Source organism: Herpailurus yagouaroundi, unplaced genomic scaffold (genome assembly GCF_014898765.1).
Source record: "Herpailurus yagouaroundi ecotype Mexico unplaced genomic scaffold, PumYag 198, whole genome shotgun sequence".
Classification (NCBI taxonomy): Eukaryota; Metazoa; Chordata; class Mammalia; order Carnivora; family Felidae; genus Herpailurus; species Herpailurus yagouaroundi.
The window spans coordinates 29,928,792-29,952,168 of NW_024412429.1; the positions used below are offsets into that span (position 1 = coordinate 29,928,792).

General features: G+C 36.0%; 1 protein-coding gene across 1 annotated transcript in view; it reads right to left on the reverse strand.

Moving 5' to 3' along the window:
- PDE7B (phosphodiesterase 7B) overlaps positions 1–17,525 on the reverse strand; it is a 320,081-nt gene extending 302,556 nt beyond the window's left edge. The window contains exon 1 of the mRNA XM_040449102.1: positions 17,190–17,525. Coding sequence (XP_040305036.1) covers positions 17,190–17,210 — 21 coding nt within the window. The 5' untranslated portion in view covers positions 17,211–17,525. The remainder of the gene's footprint in view (positions 1–17,189) is intronic.
- Positions 17,526–23,377: the final 5,852 nt, after the last annotated feature.

Here is a 23,377-nt window from a genome sequence, read left to right on the forward strand (position 1 = left end):
GTCTCTGATGCAGTCCAAGCCACCCTCACCTCCCGACTGGCCTGCCGTAGCCAGCAGCTGCCCACGACAGCTGCTGTATCCTGGGCTGAACAATCCACGTTCCACCCAGGAACATTAATCAGTTGGTGACTCTTCCCTGTCTGATTGGTTTCAGTGGTTTCCATTCACAGTGAGAGAGTAAGATTCAAACCATGCCCTGTGAAGGTGCACACGGCCTGGGCCTTGCCTACCAAGGCCCACTCATCTCCATCCTTCTCACCATTTCATTTGCTCCAGTAGCACTGGTCCTTTGTGTCTTGACACCAGTGAAACTTGCTCCCTTCTCAGGGCTTTGCTCTCCCTCTTTCCTCTGCCTGCATGGTTCTTCTTCAGGGCTTTCCATGGCTGTATCTTTCTCATCACTTCAGTTGTAGAGAAAACCCCACTGACCTCCCAACATGCATCCACTGCTCTGTGGACAGCAGCTAACGCACTACCTTACTTTATTTTCTTGATGGCATTTAGCCATCTCTGAATGATAAGTCTTATCAAGTCTTACCTACTTGTTTATGTGCTGCCTGCCAATCTTCCTCACTGGAACGCAAGCTCCATGGGGATGGGACTTTGTCTTTTCTACATTCATATCCCCAGTCCCTACATCACATTGAGTCCCCAAGTACCTGATAATTGGGTGAATGAATCCTGCATCTGTTGTTTAAAAGCAGTGATCTTAGGGTCGCCTGGGTGGCTCAGTCGGTTAAGTGTCCATCCAACTTTGGCTCAGGTCTTGGTCTCACCGTCTGTGCGTTCAAGCCCCGCATCAGGCTCTGTGCTGACAGTTCAGAGCCTGGAGCCTGCTTAGGATTCTGTGTCTCCCTCTCTCTCTGCCCCTCCCCTGGTCATGCTCTGTCTCTCTCTCAAAATAATAAATAAACATTAAAAAAAAAAAAAACTAAAAGCAGTGACGTTAGACAAAATTTTAATTAATGAGAGTTTGTGTTTGCTCCTCAAAAGGGGACAATTACACCTATCTATTGGAGATTTTCTGAGGATATCTGAGAGCTCTAATCAGAAATTAGAATTTTTCTCAATAGTGCTTATGAATTTGATATACTAAAAATTTGGACTGATTAATAGTTTGTCACATGTACAAATATTTAGAAGCTTTCACATCAACGAGAAGAGGTCTCTATGTGTTCCTGTTCTATGACAAGAGCCCAGGACAACGAATCCTCAGCTATGTGGAACTTGAAACTTGCTTTAGCCATATGGAAAAAATTCTCCCAGCCTGAAACTCTAATTAAAGAAAAATAAAAAAGCTATGATATCAAACCTTTTTGGAGATAGATGACATAATTTTAGGCCCATTTCACAGTTAGAAAATAATTGAACCCATCTTGCTTAATCAAGAGTGCATGAATAATCTAAATGTGGGTCAAAATTACCAGGTTTGTCAAGTTTTGTAAAATTTAAATTAGCACATTAACTAGTTTAAGTATTTAATTATGGATTCCTTTTTGTATTTCTTGAAGGAAGAAACACTGAATATTTGTTGTATTAAGTATGGAACAAACAACTCATGTACCTTTTCAAAAGAATTTGAGGCAGTGGCAATTAAAAACTGCATAACTGCTATTTAGTTGCTCAAGAGTTTATAAAAACTCTTTGCTATTACAATGTGCTAAAGCTAAAAATGTCTTTTTAGTTTAAAAACTCATGGAGAAACACATAAAACTTAGTTCTTTTGCTTAAATATTAAGTCAATTTCCTTTATTTTTTATTACTTGTGAGGTATGATATTATCCATTGAAAATAGTAACGTTCCATAAAACTTAGCTTTTATTAGTGTTTTTAGTTTAATATGTTTTAATATATACTTAGCAATATATTTGGAAATTACTGAACATTGATTCTTTTTAGATTGCAATTTTTTCATTTCTATGTTGACAAGAAAATATACAATGTATGGAAACTAGAAACATATGTTTGTTTAAAAATATCAGGGTCCCTGGGTGGCTTAGTCTGTTGAGCATTCAACTCTTGATTTTGGCTCACGTCATGATGTCACAGTCCATGGGTTCGAGTCCACAATGGGCTCTGCACTGACAGCATGGAGCCTGCTTGGGATTCTCTCTCTCCCTCTCTCTCTCTGCTCCTTCCCCACTTAAGTGCTTTTTTTTCTTAACTTTTTAATATTTCTCTTGTAAAAATACATATTTTCACTCTGTTTGAAAATGCTCATAAATAATCAGTGATTAGACTCTAGGGTAAGTATTTAGTATAGTTTGCATTTATTAGCTTTGACTTCAAGCTCACCAGTGCTCCAAAGATACTCCAGCCTTGGAAAACCTGCATAGAGTAGTACTAGGACCCCAGCACCCAAGAAAAGCCAATCAACTGCCAGAAGCAATAGATAAACACAGAACACCAAAAATCTGGTTTTACATAACTAAACCAGAACTTAATTATAGTGTAGCTAAACTTATTCCCAGGAATGTTTTGTTTGCAACTGTTTTAAATATTAATTTGCTTATTCCACAGGACAAGCTAGTGTGCTGAAAATAAAAATTTTTTAGTGTTTATAGCACATATGGAGTACCATTTTCATTCAGTGACATTAGATTTGCTTGTATGAAACTACACACTGTAAAACAATTTGGAAAATGAAGGAAGTTGCTAATAGCTTGTTGTAGCTAATTTATATCAGCTACTATATAAAACATTAGCTTCCAGGCAAAAAACCATAAATCAAGAATTAAATAACACCTTTCTGTAAATATCTGTAATTGGAAATGTGAGGTGCAAATGAAAATCTATTACAAATAGTTCTTTGACCCAAGATCTCATTAGAATATTAACAATCTCCAAAATCACCGTGTGTGTTAAAGTGCTACTAGCAAATCATAATTATATAATAAGGTGATTACACTGTTGAAATTATTATTTCTGAGTTTTTAACTTTTGCATAATGTTTATAATGGCCAATGGCCAGTGCAATATGGAAAGTGAACACATACTAATTTTTATCTACTTAGTTTATGACTTTGATAATACAACTTGTCATTTTTAAATTTATTTCAAATATATGAGAAAAGAATAAAATGAAAAAAATTGACAATTTACTTCTGGTGCATATAATGCCATATAAATTATCCTTAATACTTTCTTCCCTTTCTCTCTTTTCATAGCCAGTAGACAACAATGAAAGGTAAATAAACAAACAAAAAAAGATAGTTCCACAGTACTTATTTTATGCCATCCACTGTTTTGAACACATCATATATATTCATTTGAGATTAAAACAATCAAGTTTATTACCGACACTGGTAACATGACAGAAACAAATGTAAATCTTATCTGGAGAAAGAATATCACACTAGACCTCAAGTTATCCCCATATATTTTATATACAATGTCCAGTACTCCACCAAAAATAACCAGGCATATGAAAGGTAAGACAATTTGATACAACCAAGAGCACTAGCAGATATTAAGTATAGTCACCCAAAAGATATAAATCAAGAGTTACAAAGACTTTAAAATACTATGTATAATATATACTCAAGGATATGAAAAACAAGATTGAGAATTTTGAAAGAGATGTAGAAACTACATAAAAATGCTAGAAATTCTAGAACTGAAAAATATCATAACAGAAGTTGTCAACTCATTTAATGGATTCAGTGAGTGATCAGATACAGCTAAAGAAAGAATTAGGAAAATAAAATACTGGTCAAAAGAAAATGTCCACAATGAAGATCAAAGAAACCAAAGGTAAACAATGGAGGTAGAAATGTTCAAAGATTAGGTGTATATGCAATAGGAGTCCCATTAAAAATAGTGAGAAAGAGTGGGGCAAAATAACTATTAAAAGAAAATATTAACGGTAACTTTCCAAAATTGTTGAAAGATATCAAGATGCACATTTAAGAAATCATACAAGTCTTCATAAGAATAAATGCAAAGAGAACCACAACTAAGCAATAATAGGAAAACTACTGGAGATTGAAGGTATAAAGAATTACAAATAGTCAAAAATTTTTTTGTAAAAAGGAGAAATTGCTTTTAAATACTGTTTTCTGACATCAACAGAAACAGTAAAAATTATAATGTCTTGAAGTGGAGAAAGAAAATTACCAATATAGAATTTTGTTCCTAGGAACCATGCACATTTAAAAAGGGCAAAATAAAGTCATTTCAGACAAAAAAAACCCACCTGAACCAAATCACCACTGGACTAAAAGAAATCCTATTATGTAATGTCAGAGACATGGGAAGTAATGAAGAGTATATATGATTGTATAAAAACATAGTTACATTCATTATTGTTGGACTTAAATTATATAAAACTGAATACCTGAAAACAGCATATAATTCAGGAAAGGTGCAAAAGTAGTTAAAACATTCCTTCTAAGGTTCTCAAATTTCCCGTATGGTGATAACAGTACTAATAATTAGCATTATACTTTGATTAGGTCAAAGATGCATCCTGTAACCTCAATAGTAACCAGTAAAACATTGTGAAAAAGTGTAAAAATAACAAGCTAATGGGAAAGGCGCAATGCGATGACAAATATACTCAACACAAATGATGGCTAGCAAAGAGAAAGAAAGAAATATAAAACAGGAAATAAAAATATGGAGTGTGCATAGTAAGTCAGCACTTAAACTCAAATATATCACTCTTACATTAGATATAAAAGGACTAAATACTCCTCTGAAAAGACAAATATAATCAGACTGAATAATAAAACAATATTTCCATCTACTGTAAAGAGATAAATCTAAATCATAAACACAGAAAATTAAAAACCGAATGAATGGAAAATAAGCCTGTACATAAAAAGGATTAATAGAGAAAAAAAAAGGGATGTTTTATTATGAGAAAACTTTCATTTCACCAGGAAGATGTAACAGTTCTAAATTTGTCTAGCTTAAGGATTTCTCACCCTGTTTTTCCATTATCATGGATATGGTATCATTAGATATCCTTAAGGAGCCTTTTTAGTTTTTCTTTCCCCTAATTACCTCCCCTCCTGAAATTTTAATACCATTTACACTGTATATCTGTGTACTAAGTCTTTTTGGAGGGCTATAAACCTTGTGATAAGAACTAATTATCACCCCCACTGTGAAGGTATGATCTAATAGCACACCATTAAAATATTAGTGTATTAGTTTAACTTATATAAAAATGATGATATTCAACTATTTTGATCCATAAAAATGGCTATTTCACATTGTTAACACAATATATAAAGTAAAAGATGGCAGGATGAAAAGGAAAAATAGACAAATCCACAATTACCTTGGAGTCATTAACTTATCTTTTTCAGTAATTAGAAGCAGAAAAAAGTCAGTAAAAGTATAGATCTGAATAACATGATTACCCAATTTTCTAACTGGCACTGTATCTACCAACCACAGAATATACATTCATTACAAGTACATGTGAAATATAGATAAAAGTTTACCATGTAGTGGGTCACACATACAAGCTGCAACAAATTTCGAAGACCTAAATAATATGCAGTATGATTTACGATCACAGTAGAATTATACTAAGAAACAATCACAAAAAGATAACTAAAAAGTCCCAATATGTTTTAAAATTAATAAAGGCATTTTAAAATAATTTATAGTTCCCAAAAGAAATTACAATTGAAATTACTTTGAGCTAACTGATACTAGAAACACTAAATATTGGGATGCAGCCCCAACTATTAGAGGAAAAATGTATTGCTTTAAATGTATATATTCAAAAAGAAGAAAGACTGAAAAGTAATGAGCCAAAAAAAAAAAAAATGAAAAACTAGAAAAAAAAAAAACCTCAGCAAATAAACCTAAAGAAAGAGACGGAAGGGAATAATAAAGAACTGAAATTAAAAAATACACATCAAACATACATAAAGATTTAAAAAAGCAGAATTTATTGGGGCGCCTGGGTGGCTCAGTCGGTTAAGCATCTGACTTCAGCTCAGGTCATGATCTCGCAGTTTGTGAGTTCGAGACCTGCATCGGGTTCTGTGGTGACAGCTCAGACCCCGGAGCCTGCTTTGGATTCTGTGCCTCCTCCTCTCGCTGCCCCTCCCATGCTCATGCTCTGTCTCTCTCTGTCTCTCAATAATAAATAAATGTTAAATAAATAAATAAATAAATAAATAATAAAAAAGCAAAATTTATTTACTTGAACTAGCTAATGAAATTGATCTTGACAAAACCATAGGGAAAAGAAAACCAGAAATGGCACAATAAACTAGTAGCAAGAATAAAAAGCAGTACTAATATTAAAGCAGGGTATTACAAACAACTTCATGACAGTCACTGAATGTAGATAATATAGATAAGACCTAGAACTACACAGCTTACTAAAACTGAAAATAGAAGTAGAAAATCTGGATAGCCCACAAAAATTAGTGGAATTAAAACTATAACTATAAACTTGCCCACAAAATGTTCCAGGACCAGATGGAATTATTTATAATTTTTAACAAATATTTAAGGAAAACATAACATGAATTTACATAAATTCTCCCAAAACACTTTCAAAAGAATAATTTTTCTAATTCTATGAGGTCCGTGGAGACTTGATAAGATTGTTGCCAAAACAATGATTTTAGGCTACTCTTTTTCATCAACATAGTTTCAAAGTCCTGAAAATTATTAGCAATCCAGAAACAAGGTAACAAGGGATTTTATAAAAGAGTACAGCATACAATAACCAAATTGCAATTGTTCTAGGGCTTCAAGTTCGATTTGACATTGTAAAAATCAATCACCACCACAATAGAATAATAGAGAAAAGTTACATGATAGATATCAGAAACACATTTGGTAAGTCAAATATTTGTAACAACTAGCAAATTAGGATAGAGAGAAACTTCCAGACATAGAGTATCATACCAAATGTAAAAAAATATTGAAAACTCTCCTTCTTAGACTGGAAACAATACATTTACTCATGGTTATCATCTTCAACAATTTACTGAAACTCCTAACTAGTACAGTAAGACAAAGTTCAGTATTGAAAAAGAAGATATATAACTGAATATTTTGGGATAGTAAGATTGCCTACATAGAAAATGAAAGGAATCTATAGAATAAAGTATTAGAATTCATAAATGAGTTTAGCAAGGTTGTTGATAAATTGATACAGAAAAAATTATTTTTCTATGTATTAGTAACAAAAATTTTAAATTGAAATTGAAGAGATAACATTTAGAATAATATCAAAATACTAAGTACTTAGTACTACATCTAGCAAGGAATGTGTAAAATGGCCACAAAACAAGCTAGAAGATATTGTTGAAAGAATTTAATAGAGACCTAAATAAATGGAGGGATAAACTCTGTTATAAATTGGAAGAGTCAGGAAAAATGTCAGTCTTCCCCAACTGATCAATATCCTAACAGTGATTTGGTTTTTAGGGAGGAATTTTAAGTTAACTCTACAATTTATATGGAATCACAGGGAGCCTAGAATGACCAAAATAATCTTGAAGAAGAAAACAGGAAATTTTACCAATGGGAGAAAGTATCTGTTGTTTTCTTTAGGTTTATTTATTTAATTGGAAAGGGAGAGAGAAAGAGAGAATGCACTCATGTATGCAAGTGTGGGAGGGGCAGAGAGAGGGAGAGAGAGATTGCCAAACAGGTTCAGCGCTAACAGCTAGAGGAGGGGCTCCATTCCAGGAACCATGAGATCATGACCTGAGCCGAAATCAGGAGGCTGACACCCAACCAACCAAGCCACCCAAGTGTCCCTGAAAGAAAATATTTGCATAACATATAGCAATCAAAGGTATCAAAATATATGAAGAATCCCCATAAATTAATATATAAATAACTTGTTTAAAAATTTGACAAAGAGGATGTTTACATGGCCAATATACATGTGAAAAAGTGCTCATATTAATTAACAATCAGGAAAATACAAATTAAAACTATGATATGCTATCATTACACACCTACTAAATGCTAATAAGTAAGGTTAGTGAGGAAGTGATCTATCATGCATGGTTGGTGGGAATGTAAATTATTTTAGCCACTTGGAGCAATTTTGAATTTTCTGTTAAGGTTGAACATTAACATTCTCTGTTGGCCAGCAACTTACTCCTAAGTATACGTTCAGCAGAAATACATGTACCTGTGCCCCAAAGACAGGTCCAAGAATACCCAGGCCCGTATTTTTCTTTATAATACTAAAAATTAGACAAAATTCAAATGTTTTTCCACAGTAGAATGGGCATATTCAGATAATTAAACACTATGGAATAATGAAAATAAAATACAGCTACATGCAACAACTGAATGGGTCTCACCGTGTGACGGTGAATGAAAGAATGGAGGAGGGGTGATGAGATTTCTGATGTGGCAATAAGGTAATAATGTTCTATATCTCGGCTTGGGTAATGGTTCCACAGAGCTTCACCTCTAAAAAGTGAATCATTATGTACATTTATATGATGTGTATTTTTCTGTCTGTGCACTATTACTTAATACAGAAAGTTAAAAAAAATAAAAAACTGTATTTCTCTTAAATGTTAAAGCACCCAACAGCACTATACACAAAATTGTTACAATTTCATGAAATAACTTTTAAAGTTTATAAGAAAATAGTACCAACTGATAGACACACGATGCTTACTCTCTTTCACACGCCGTTCAAAGCATTTACAAGTAAAACTCATTTGATCTTCTCAACTATCTCATGAGGCTACAACTATAAACTCTTTCTTTTATAAGTAAGGAGAATGAGGCCCAAAGATATTAAATAACTTGCTCAGGATCTTATTGCTAATAAGTGAATGGTGCTAGATTCTGCACTGTTCCCCATTACACTATACTGCCTCTCACAGCCAAACTTCTGAAGTTTAAAGTGTCAGATTCATCCTTTGTGAATGCATTTAAAATGAAATAGTGCTGTTCCTTTATGTACTGCAACCTCCTGTAAATAATATATCGAGTAGATTGCTTTAACATTTGAAACAGAGATTTTTATGTTTTGCATAAATATTTTTCCAGTTCATGCTTAGAATGATTACAAATGGGTTTGAAACATAAAGCATTTAAAATATATATTAAAAAATTGTCATTAAAAAGCTGGGGCTGCATACCAACTCTTTTAGCTGTAACTTCTCCTAACCTCTATTTCCTTTTCATTAAAATGGGCATAATTAATCCTTTCCTCACAGGAGTGTTTCAAGAATGGAGGACTTGACATTTGTGCTATGAACTGAGCCACTAATTACATAGGAAAGCCATCCATCTGCACAGTAAGTAAATCTGAGAAATTTTAGAAACTACAGGTACCTCACTTTATAGTTCAGAGACTCAAAAAGTCAAAAATGATCAATAACTTGCTGAAAGTATTACTCTCAGTAAGACCAGCATCTGGAATTGAACTCAGACTTTAGGTTACAAGTTTAGTACCCCTGAGAGTTTGAATTTCTTTTTTTTCTTCCTTTCTCTTCTCTTCTACCACATAAAATACACAAACTGAATTTTAAACAATTATAATTATTACCACTTAATTTAATAAATGCATTTATTTCTTTTTAAAAGATTTACAGGCATCTTAAATAGGGAGTGTTCTCCAACTCAGTCTTTTTGAACTGAATAACTGCATAAAAAGCTTTTATATACATTTGTCTTTAAGTTCGAGAAAGTCCTTGCCTTCAATCTCTCTCTCTCGTAAGCATGCATAGGCACTTGGAGACAACATACTAATAAAAAAGAGGACAATATTTCTCAATTACTTTATTTCTAAGCCATTGAATTAAGTGATCAATACATTTTTAACAATTAAAAGAGATTTATGGAGAAAAGTTTTTTTTTTTTCAATATATGAAGTTTATTGTCAAATTGGTTTCCATACAACACCCAGTGCTCATCCCAAAAGGTGCCCTTATGGAGAAAAGTTTAGAATGTTGGTTCTGGTCATTCAAAAACTGCTATGACACAAATTATTATCTGTGGTATGTTTATCTCTTTCATTTTATTTTTACTTAAAGATTACTCCTTACTCCAAACATAGTAAGAAAGGTCTAGAAAAATATAAAATAAAAAGTATTGAATAACTAAAACGACTAATAGCTTTCTCCATCGAATTAAAAACAAAATTGAAATTGTCTTCATTTAGTTGAAAAAGCAAGAACACTAGTCTTAAAGACATAGAAATATACTCTGTTTCTATGACATGAAAAACAACTTTTTTCTTAAATTTAATGAGCTTTTCTAAATCAAGGCATTCTTTAGACCCTTGTATTACTGCAGCATCTCCTTTTATGAGGCTGCTTCTACACTTTTGTGAATGACTGAGCTCTTTCATCTGACTGGACACAGCTGGCAAGTGGCATAATGAGAAAGGGAAATGAAAGTCTTTTTTTTTCTCCTGTAAAACCAAAACATGTATAAATCATATTCAAACCGAAGCATTAGTTGCCTGTATTATAAACTACATGCCTTAATACAAATAGTGTTTTCTACTGTTTTTTGAATATATGATATCATATATTTTAATTTAAAGAGTCTATCAATGATGAGCAGTTTCCCTAAACACTATTTGGATGAATATAAATTTTGCATATTTAATTAATTCAAAAAATTAAACCAAAGTGACCAATTCTAAAACAGAAAATTTAGGTAAAATGTTCAAACCAATAAAATATGTACTGTAAAATATGTACATTCCGTTTATGGTGAAAAGTCTCAAATAGTTGGGCACACAACAGGCCATAAATTTTTCTTAGGCATATGTGAAATCTGGAGGGTAATTTGGCCTTCACTAAGCCCGTTGTTTTGTCCATGATGAAACTGGTCCTCAGAGTGACGACTGGCCCAAAGTTACTCAAACAGCAGTGAAGGTTTATCTATCTCCTCACTTTAGGACTGTTACTTCCTGGTCATACTGTGCTCCCTCACCATATCAAAGGCACTTGGGAAAATTCAATAGGATTGAAGGAAGAAGCTAATGAAGCAATTTAAAAACAAAATAGAACTCTTATTTTACTTTCTATTTGTTCTCAACTTTAAGTGTCACAGAATAATACATAAATCTCTGTAATTTCCCCCATGGTAGACATAATAGGTTTATGGGGAGAAAAGTTGTAACAATTCTAAAGTATATACCTGAAAAGTAAGCCTTGCTCCCATTCCATCTCCAAATTCCCCCAGGGACATCCATTGTTATGATTTTTATTTGAATTTTCAGAAATTTTCTATCAGTGTGTATGAATGTGTATATATAGCTGTGGAAGTGTTAATGTAACTTTTTTCTTCACTTACTACATACAAAAACCATTCCAGATTTGTGTATGTAGATCTAGCACATTCTTCTAAATAACTGTATGGCTTTCTGTTGCATAGGTTTGAAGTAACATATTCAACAACTCACCTATAATTGGGTTCAGGAAGTTTCTGGGTTTTTTTAATATTACAAACAGTATAAAAATAAATATAATTTGATATATTCTTAGACTAAAATTTACTAGGGTCAAATAATAGGTAAATCATTGGCCATTTGATATCTTTAGATACCAGATTTTGACCAAATCAGGTATATGTTAACCTCCTATGTCTATACCTGGAAACGGCCCTCATCCAGACTGGCCCAGGACCTGACCTCCTATCCCAGGAGAAGAAAGGAATATTCTTAGAACTCAAAACTCTTAAATATCCTTCAGTGTATTTAAGTCATGTATTAACTCCTTTTTTGAACAGAATCTTTCTTTTGTGTGTCTGAAGCTGTGGGCAAGTAATGCTAATTTTCATCATGCGGAAAGGATCTTTTATGTATTTCTTATAGATATGTTCATTATGACAATGTAAAACACAAAAGGTGTTAATAAGAAAATAATCTGAGCAGGAGTTTTAATCAAGAACCTTATGTGTATTTACCAACCACTGGAAAGGAAAAACTAAAACAAATCTCCACATTTTACAAAAGGAAACTCCATCAACATCTCATTACCAGTCTTAATTTTTTCCACATTCTCTTTACAAATGTAAGAAAGGGAGGAAGGGAGACAGGGAGGAAGGTTAAATGTATGACATAAACTATCTTTGCTGGCATATTGGCTAAGGCTATTATGTTCTTATTTCTATACTACATGCAAATAAATGTATAAAGCAGCCATGAAAGGATTTGGATTTTCAAAATATTGGGAGAGTTATACATTAGTATATTAAAAATTATATATTGTTTAACAGTTTCCTGTGTATTTAGTGTCAAGTTAGTTTTAGGTTTACCTGAAACTACAAACCCTGCTCCCTGCTCCACATGCTTGAGCTGTTAACTAAACTGTCATCCAGAGGCGATGCCAGCAGAAATGTTCTGACCCACGCAAGATCTCACCAGTGTCTGGATTCGGGTAACTGAATTGCACCAAATCCTACCACTAAGATGAGGCAGCGACTCCTTCTCATCAGGGCAAGGCCTCAGAGCAGGTACTCAATGGACAACCAGTTCACCAAAAAAAAAAGTTCCTTCTGAGAATTCCTCCAATTTAATTATCAACAGGTTGTCAGTTACTCTAAAGAAACCGGAATCGGAGGTAAGGAGATACTAAATGAAATAATACAGAAAATCTAGGATAGTGACGGGCACTTTGGAAAAAGACACTTGTCATCTAACATGTAAATCTGCAGCTACAAACAGTAGCTGTCCCTTTACTGTCTGAAGGAGTGCCAAGGCCATGGAGTAGCACATCAGCCTCACACAAGAGAAATGGAGCAGGGATACGTGACCTTTCCTGGGAAGCAATAGTCTTCTTGAGGAGAAATTCTCCAAAACCCAAGGTCTTGTTTTGCTTTTGTTTGTCTTTGGCAATGAGAGTATTTTGGAAGTGAAATTATGTGAATTTGGATAACTGAGCGAAAGCCACGAATAAAGGGAAGTGGTGGAAAGGATGGAAGAGGTGGAAGAATAAAAAACAAACTAACGCTATTAAGTCAATATTAATCTTGTCAAGGTAAATCACAGATTTGGGAAGGAAGAAGCCATCCTTGAAATATTCCAATAGCCTCACTTAAAGATGAGCAAACAGAGGACTTTAAAATGTAAAAAATTTGCCCTGAGTCACATGGGTCATCTCTGGAAGTTCTGAGCCACTATGTGAAGTTTCCTAGCACTGAGGGCACTTCCCAGAACACAAGCCCATAACAGCTTGTGACCATTCCTTCCTTGTGCTAAGTGACTGCTGGCATCTGGGACTTCTGTTAAAGTTCTCAAAGGGCTCCTGCTTTCTATAACTCCTAGGGACTCCAAGTTCAAGCAATGATAGAGAAGACACTATCATTTCCATTGATTTATTTCACTGATATAATTCACCATCTCAGGCTTGTACAGTAACGTAATTCAACAAATGGGATAAAAAATAAATAAATATTAAGGTTGATTTATTTATTTTGAGAGAGGGAGAGTGCGCCCGTGTGCATGCACATGTGAACATATGAGTGGGGGAGGGGCAGAGAGAAAGAGTGCATCAGTGGGGAAGAGGTGGGGGGAGAGAATCCCAAGTAGGCTCCACACTGTCAGCAGAGCCAATGTGGGACTCAAACTCAAGAATGGAACCAGGAGATCATGACCTGAGCTGAAGTTAAGAGTTGGGTGCTTAACTGATGGAGCCACCTAGGCTCCCCAACATTATATTTTTTAAGAACACCACTACATATATTATTTCAGAAGAATGACAATGCCTTCAATTGATCATATTAAAGATCACAATAATAGAAATAAATACATAGGCAGAAAATTTAGTTTTTTCTTAAATTCCAATTTGCATAAAGTCACCTCTTCTGTTTCATTTTTTTTCATCATCACCTCCCTCGCAAACTCTTTGTTCTCCCACTTATTTCTTTGCACAGACTGTGCTATTTGTTTATATGTGCAACCAGAATATAAATTTCCCAAAAGTGGGACTCATCACTTACCTATTTTTTACTTACTTCACATGTTGAGAGCACACTTTGATGTCTTTTGAATAAAGGTTTGACATTTTCACATTTATATATGAATGGAATTATATAAAAAACTCCAAATTGAGATTAAGAATACTATAAACGTTTCATCTAAAAACCACTGTTAGAAATATAATATAATCCGTTTCCTTTACAGATAATGAAGCAATGGCTCAGAGCTAGTTAGAGCCTGAATGAGGGCGCCCACCCTGGTCACTTGTCTCTGTCTGCTCTTCTTTTTAGGGTTCTCCGTGAAGTCACTTTCTAAGTACAAATTAAATCATCTAGATACTTAAATGATTCTTGGGAAAGTATAAATTCCTTGGTTATATGCTAGAACTTTGACACACTTCACTCTCTGTGTTCAAATCTCTAATAATGCAGGAATACAGCAGATATTGTCAGTTGGGGTTTCTACATCCCTTTTTCCCTTCCCTCTCCCAAATTTCCATATCAAGCACTGTAAAAATTGCTAATATACCAAGTATGCATCATCTCAAGCATCAAAGTTAGCATGTTGACAAAGTCACCTAGGATACTTGTAGAAGCCAACAGTACTGATCGCAAAACTGCTTCCATGTGAAGGATGGAAGTGTTCCCCAAGGCATATCATTAGGAGAAATGGGAATGCCACCACGAGGAGGCACTGAGGGAGAGGGTCTCACTGCATGTCCAAATGCAATCCCTTCTTCCTCAGCCAGATGTACCTCCTAGAGGAGTTCTATAGGCTTGTCTATAGGCTACTTTGGGATACATGTGCTGAATCCATAGGGTGGTGGATTTGGGGGATAAGACATTCTGTACATGGAGGGCCCTCAGTAAGTTACCTACTTTCCCCATTAGCTGACCCCCCAAAAGTCAGTGTGAGTTGAACCACTTAGAATACCTGTTAGCTTTTACCTTTAGAAGTTCTGAAGTCAATCCTAATTCTTAATTTTGATAATGATGCCCTTTTCATCTTGCTTGATATTGGTTTACTGCTTAAAAAATTCCTTCTAATACTATGTTGTGTGAGTTGATGAGTAACTTCCCCTGTGATCTGAACCTAGCTAGGAACAAATTAGACTTTGGAAGATTAATTATGAGGCAGAGGCATATTCAAGGTGGTACATTCCCACTCTGAGGAAATTTGGTGATTTTACTTTTGAATCTGTTTGGAGTAGGAGGTCTTTTGGCTGAAAACAACACAAGCCAACGTTTGGAATGTCCTCATCTGTACCATGGATGTGTTGATTTCTAGATTATATTTTAGGCCAGACTAACATCAAAAATATTTTTCAAAAGCAGTAAAAAATGCCATATCTTAAAATCATTTAAATAATTTATAATATATGAAGGGTAGTAAGTGCTCAGCAAACATTTTCACTAGGTATTTATTGAGAACTGACAATAAGTAGTTTTGTGCTGGACACTGTGGAAAGCACTCAAAGATGTACAATTATTTTCCCTAAGCTGGTGTCTGTTCCTAACACATCTTGGATTTTTCCACCCTTCCCCAAAGTAACTTGATTCAAAAAAGGGTTTCTCCCAGCCACTTTGCTGACACGTAGTCACCACGATTTTCTCTCACGTTGTTCAACTGGGTGAGTAGAGTCTGACATTGGACCGCTTAGTGTCAGGTAAAAATCCCCATGAAGAGGAGGCAGTCTTTGGAGCTGGAACTAGTTAACTTTGGGCTTCTACGGGAGACAAGAAGTGACTTCATTTTGTTGGAGAAAATGTCAATCAAGACGCAACTACTGACACCCATCTTTGTTTCACCAGCCAGGAATAAAAGATAAAGCAGAGGAAATGGAGGAGCTGCAGTTAGGCATTTGCAACACACAAAGTCCTTGTTTTCCCACTAGGCGCTGCAGAAAAGCAATTGTCCATTCACAGCACATCCTCTGCATTTCAGAGCTAATATTTTTGCAGTTCTTAACTTATAGTCTTATGCAGTTAATTTGGTTAACCCTTTGAAATGCACAATGTATTTGATACCTTGCCTAATATTACTGCTAACGTGACCCAGTTTTTTAAAATTTCTGTTTCTCGAGGTTGGGAATAGAAACCTTGAAAAAAAAAATCAAGTAAGAAATACTGGAAACAGGGTAATGGTTTCAAATAATCCTGTCTTACTTGCTATTGCGTAACTTTGAGAAGGGTAATAAGGAAATCCATGCGAACCATATGCTACTTGAAATGTTTTTACAAAAATTGACTCTTTGGGCAGAAATGATCTTTAGCAGGGGTCCCCCTCAGCGCATAATAATAACGTGTCATTGAAAACAACATTAGCTCTGTGTTATTTGCCCTGCTTCTGCAGCATTTAGTGTGTTTACTGTATACGCCTGCCTTCTGGTGCAAAGAGATTTACTCAAACAGGCACTCTGGCTAGAGCACATGAGGAACAGAATCTATGGATGATTAATTAGATCCCAGGCTCAATCACTTAAGTCCCTAGTTAAATATCTCATTCTGCTTTCAACTATTGTAGGAAAAGATAATTGGCAAATTTGCAGTGTGAATAAAGAAGTTTTTCGTTTCCTTTATACATAATAAGATCTAAATCACTGGTCATCTAACTCAGTGCCTCCGTTTCCCCTGCCGACTTCCAAGTCCAGAATATTAAAAAAAAAAAAATGCAACAAGGTGATAAAGTGCGTTTTCATCAAGAATTCATCTTTCTGACATACCTTCTATAGGGTTTTCTGCCTTCAACTTTATTACCAGCTTATTCCTCTCTCCTACTAATTTCTTCATTTTGAAGTCTGCGACCAAACAACATGACAAACTTAAGAAAAAAAAAAAAACCTGATATTTTCCCCCTGTCCTGCAACCCTCACCAAGCTCTGTACCAATATTTTCCTATTCTGTCTTCACTAAAAGGAAAAATGATCCAACTCTAAGATTTACATTGAGGAAGAAATATTGCATTCATTAAAAAAGAAAAAAAGAGAGAGAGAGAAGCCCTCCTCAGTGGGGGCTCCAAGCACAGCGAAAATCCTGGAGTCCCACATTAGGGCTGGTTGGAATGAAACAGTTAATTCAAGTGATAATGTTTAGTCAGTTCGCCTAGAAAAAGGAAGGAAATTCAAAAGCTGGTTGCTGTAGTAACGATTACAGACCAAAAAAAAAAAAAGTATATATATGTATATATATATATATATAAATATATGTACAGGTTCATTTTAAATAAAACTCCTGCCATCTCTCTGTGATTCTGTTCTCTCAAGAAAAATGAGCTTGCCGCTCAAATTGGTCGTACCTACCTCAACCATTAAACAAGACATTTAACCATAGTGGCAGTTCTGTGACCTTTGAATGCCGTGAAATCTCTGAGCGGTGCTGCTTGTTCATGAAGACTTGTGCTGCAGAGTCCAGCAACTTCATCCAGGATTAGGAATATAATTAAGTAAAAAAAAAAAAAAAAAAAATTAAAAAAAAAAAGGAAAGAAAAGAAAGAAACACAACAGCACACAGAGAGATCGAGAGAGAAAGAAGGTGGAAAGAGAGATCCTCTCTGGGTGAGCACACCACTTTTCTCCCAGGCGAGCGCTGGGACAGAGCCGAGTTGCTGCAGTGCCCAGACCCACCGACTGGCTGGGGGAGCGGGGCAGGCAGCCGGCCGGCGAGGCTGGGAGGTGCCGTCAGTTGCCACAGGCAAGGAAAAGCAGAGACCAATCGGCTTCAGCTCTGGCAGCTTACTGGAGTGGAGCCTTTTCTGTTTATGTTTCCTCATTTCGAGAGTGACGTCAAAGGGTTTAGTTTTTCCTCTGCATGTGCTATTAATTTTAACGTACGGTACTATGGGAGGAATGCGTGTGTGCCTGTGGTTAGCCCGGGCACCCCACTCTCAGGAGGACCCAAGGAACATTTTCTATATTCAGGAATAAATTTTTAAAATTTAAAATACCTTGGGGTTGAGTGTATCCAAAGACAAAAACAAAACCAAAAAGCAGACCAAAAGCCTTGGGCTAAATAATAGCAGCAAGATTTATGTTTTCTTTTTTTTCCCCCCAAATGTGAGTGTATGTACATATGCCTGCTTCGCAGCTGTTGCTTATTTTCAAACTAATTCATTTTCAAACTCACCTAAAAATGAGTTGTTAGTTAATCTTTATAGTCATGGATGCAGAGTTCTGCAAATGAGCTGGTGAGTGATGTTATGTGCGGTGAAAAATAGAAATCATGTTTACGCTGCTGATCGCTGACTTTCTATCTTTCCTCCAGCTTGTGTGGAGAAGCCTCAGGAGTATTCATGCCAGGGAGACAGGGAGATCCTTCCTGCAAATCCCCACAGGGAGTCATTCAAGAAGCTGGGCACACTGAGGCCATACAGGCATGCCTGGGGTTTCAGCATGTCCTCTCCCAAAGTGTGTGAAGGTACAGTTATTTAAGGATAGTTCCTCTACCAGGGGCCCCAGCTCATCCCTGTTTTTGTCTTGCTACTCTGGAAACTCTCAGTGGTGGCCTTGTGTTGTTTCTGCCTCCCGCATATTCTCTCCCTTCTCCCCCTGCCTCATTCTGCTAACAGAACCTCTTTTTTTTTTTTTTTCTTTTAGAAACTTTCCTTTCTCTATCTATGGATTGCATAGCCTTCCCCAACTCCCCACCCCTCACCTCCCATCCCATTACAGGGGCATGTGACCCAGACTGGCCAATTAGATTTTTCCATTGCTCTAAACAGAGAAAATATTTGAGGGGTAGGCACATCACTCAAGAAAGGCCAGAGTCCTTTTTCAAATATTAATACTGATACTTTGAGAAAAGAGGTATTTATAGCTCTCTAAGAGCCTATGTGCTAGGGTTAAACAAGCCTGTAGTTGTTAGGGTTCATCTTTGATGCTGCAGATATAGCAATGAACAAAACAGATAGTATCTGCCTTCAAGCAGTTTACATTTGGGGGAAAGGGGAACACAGGCAATAAAAATAAGTAACTATATAATATCCATTGATAACAAGGCTTTGAAATGAAGGAAAATAAGGGCAAAAGTGTGTGTGTGTTTGTGTGTGTGTGTGTGTGTGTGTGTGTGTTTGCTATTTTAGGTGCAATGATCACGGAAGCAACATGATAAAGCAACTTTGAGCAGAGGCCTGAATGAGATGAAGAAGCAGATCATCTGTGTCTCTGAGTTCCAGGCAAAGGAAGCTGTGCAAAGTCCTCAGTTAGGTGAATGCTTAGCATATTCAAGAACAAGGGAAATAAAGTGGCTGGAGGAGAATGAGTAAAAGAAAGAAGTGGTTTTAGGAAGATATGTCTGGGTCAAAATCAAGAAGTATCTTAGAGGCCGTTTAAAGTATTTAGACTTTATTCCAAAATGGAAAACAAATAAGAGTATTTTGAACAAAGAATGCCTATGATTAACATAAATTCTAAAGGGATTTCCTCTCTTCTGAATGGAAAATAGACTCTAGAGAAGCAAAGATAGAAGCAAGGAGACCAATGATGAGGCCATTGCAATAATGGCTTGAACTTGGGTGAAGGTGGAGAAGGTGAGAGGGTCAAATTCTAGAAGTGTGTGTGTGTGTGTGTGTGTGTGTGTGTATGCTTATAGAATTAGCAGGGTTTCAGGATGTGGGGTGTGAAAGAAAGAGAGGAATCAGGAATAATTCCCAGGATCCTGGCTTGAGCAAACTAGAATAGAGTTGCCACATATTGATATGGGGGTAACCAGAAGAAGAATCTGGTTTTGAGCTGAAGTAAAAAATGGTTCTGACCCTTCATTCAACAGCAACAGATATTTATTGATTATGTACTCTCTGTAGGCACTGTTTTAAGTGCTGGAGACAAAGCAGTGGAAACAAACAGACAATAAACACAAAGACCCTTGCCCTCATGAAACTTCGATTTTTCTGAGAGTAGATGGCAGACCATAACGAAGTAAAAGATTATATAGGATACATTGAGCAGGAGATATGGAGTCGATGGTTAAATACACAAGCTGGAGTTCAGGGGACGATAGATCTATGTTTGGGCTATAGATATAAATTTGGAAGTGGTTGTATATTCAAGGTATTTAAAACCATGAGATTGGATGAAATTACCGAAAGAAGTACAAATAAAAAAGCTCCAGGAAATCCAACATTAGATAGTCAGGAATATGAGAAAAAAAAACCAGTGGAGGAGATTGAGAAGGAACCTCTAAGAGATAAGAAAAAAAAAACAAGAGGGTGAGATCTTGGAAGACAAAGGAAATCTTCAATGATTGGCTTTGTAAAGTGAAAGTAAGATGAAGACTGAAAATTGACACTTGAATTTAGAATGTGTAATCATTTGTGCCCTTGAAAAGATCAGGTCCAATACAATAGAAAGAATGAAAGGTCAGGAGAGAATATAAAAAACAAAAAGTGGGGACAGACCTTATAGGAAATTCTTCCAAGGTGTTTTTCCCCCAAGAAGAGGAGATAAATGGGGCAATAATTGGAAGGGAGAGTGGAGTCAAGAAGGTATTTTTAACATGGGAGAAATATTGGAATTTTTGTATGCCGATAGGAAAGATCCAGTTGAGGAGAATAATTACTGATGCAGAAGAAAGAAGGGAATAAAGTTGGAGACATTGAGTGTGTGATAGGCAGAATGGCCCTCCAAAGATGACCAATCCCTGGAATCTGTGAATATATTATATTACATGACAAAAGGGACTTTGCAGACACAATTGAGCTGATAGATCTTAAAGGAAGGAGATTAACTTGAATTATCTGGTGTGCTCAATCTAATCATATGAGCCCATAAAAGCAGAGAATTTCTCTGGCTGGAAGCAGAAGAGAGATGCAGAAGAAGTAGTTAGAGAAGTTCTAAGTAGCAGAAGTATTCAACACAGTACTACTGGCTCTCAGATGTAGAACCCATGTGCAAGGACCAGAGAGAGATCTCTCATTGCTAAGGGCTGTCCCCAGCAAGGAAACAGCAAGGAAACAGCTACCTCAGTTCCACAGCTGTGAGGAATTGTATTCTGCCAACAACCTGAATGAACAACCTGAAATGGATTCTTCCCTAGAACCCAAAGGAAGAAACATAGCCCTGCTGACATGTTGTGTTCAGTCTTTTGAGACTCTAAGCTGAGTACCTAGTCAAGCCACCTGCAGATCTATGAACTAATAAAGTTTGTGTTAATCTGTCACAGCAGTGACGGAACATTAGTATAAAGTGATTGGCTTTCGAAGGCAGCATGGATGATTCATCCATAGATCCAGAAGAGAAGGCAGAGTAAATGGTAGAGGTATATTTCTTAGTGGGTTGTAATGGTGGTGCAAGATTGTAAAAGCTCTCTGTGATTTCAAATTTCTCAGTGAAAGAGGAAATTAGGAGTATTGACTAAGAGAGAGGATAGAAGAATTGGGGAAGGTTTGAGGAGAAAAGGTATGAAATAGTCATCCAGAAGAGTAAAAAGCAGGAGTTCTCATAGAAGTAGAATATGATGACCAAGGGCTTATGTGAGTTTAATTGTCATGAATTAAAGTGATACCAGACAGCATGTTACCTTTACAATATCCATGAGACATCCAAATAGAAATGTCATATGGGCAGTTTGGAAATAATTCTGGGGAGCTAAGGGCAAATGAGATGCTATTGAAAGCCATGGTGGGCATGGAATCACTTGATGAATGAGAATAGACTCAAGGTCTGAACTCTGGGATCATCCAATGTTTAGATATTGGAAAATTATCGGTGATCCATTGAAGGAGACCAAAAAGGAGTGGCCATGAAGCTATACACACTACCAAGATAGTGGTCTCTGAGAAGTCAATTTCCAACAGTCAGTGCTATGGACTGAATTGTTCCCACCCACTCCCCCCACCTCCACCCCACCCCACTACCACACCAATTTGTATGTTGAAGCCCTAATCCCCAATTTGACTGTAATTGGAGATAGGGCCTATAGGGAGGTAATTAAGGATAAATGAGGTCATAAAGGTAGGACCCTAATCCAATAGATCTGGTGCCCTTATACAAAAGGATGAGACACCAAAGATCTCTGTCTCCACCATGAGAGAATGGAGCCAAAAGGCAGCTGACTGCAAGCCAGGAAGAGAACTCTTACCAGACACTAACTCTGCTAGCACTTTGATCTTGGTCTTCCAGTCTCCAGAGCTTTGAAAAAATAAATTTCTATTGTTTAAGTATCCAGACTAGGATATTTTGTTATGCAACCCAAGTGAACTAATACAGTTACATGAGTCATGAATTCTCTTTCTTGCTTGCAGCCATTTCAGTTGGCTTTCTGTTACTTATAACAGGAAGAGTCCTAACAAATTCAATATACAGTGTCAATGTTTCCTAGAAGTGACTGTCAACTCTCCTCTCCCTGATATAAATACTTCACCACTTGCAGCTTGAGAAACTTTAAGGATTTATCTATGTCTCTATCTATCTAATCATTTCCACCACACGCAAATATTCATCTAAGACTACTGTGTTTAAAATACTAGCTGGTTTTCTCAGGCACCATTATTTAACATATACTTTGGAGTATTCTTTGAAACATGACATTTGAAGTGACCACATTTTCTGCAATTTATTAGTTATAAAAATAATCTAGAAGGAGCCACCTTATTTCAGCTTCTTCATTTTCTTCCCAAATTCCCTTTTTAAATAGCTCATGACTCATAGAAATGACCACTCTTAGTCATTTTCTTTCCTTTACAATTTAACTCTCTATTTTCTCTATTAACAGAATAGAAGATGTGATTCTTCTTGTGCTGCATCTCTACAAAGATAGATTTCTCAGTGACCTTAAAGATATTAAATTTGTTCAAGGAATACTTATTGAGCATAAATTATTGGCAGAACCCAGTGGTGTATGTTCAACATACCACTGGGGTTGACAGAGATCAGCAGGATGTGATGCCTACCTTTAAAAGTCATACATTTGGCTTCGAGGGTAAGATACAGGTTGTTATAACAGTAATAAGAGGAAAGATGCAACAAGGGCTCTAAAGATAGAAAAGATAACAATGGGAATTCAGAGAAAGAGGATATTACTTCCCACAAAGGGAAGACTTTGCATAATGTCTGAGATTGCATTTGTCCTGAGCCAGGTAGAAGTGCTTTATTGAGAGACTGACCTGTCGAGTATAATGGGAGTATAGGATATGGGAAAAGAATGATATATTGTGAAGAAAACATGGTAGATCAGTGAAAAATTATAGAAAGTGAAATCTAAAATTTGAATTTTACTCATTGGGGAATAAGGGATTATTAAAGGTTTGCAAGTAGGGAACTAAAATAGCAGTAGTGTATCCCTATTAGCAGAATGGTCCAGTGCTGGGTACAGACAATTAAACATGTGATTTACAATACAGTGGAGTGAATAATGTGGTAGGGAAGTTCAGGGTGATTTGGGAGTATATAGGAGAGAAATCAACACCGGATTTTTAACTCAATAAAGCCTTCTCCCTGAAAACAGTGACATCTGAGATGAGTTGTAAAGGATAAGTAAGAGGTACTCGGGTAAA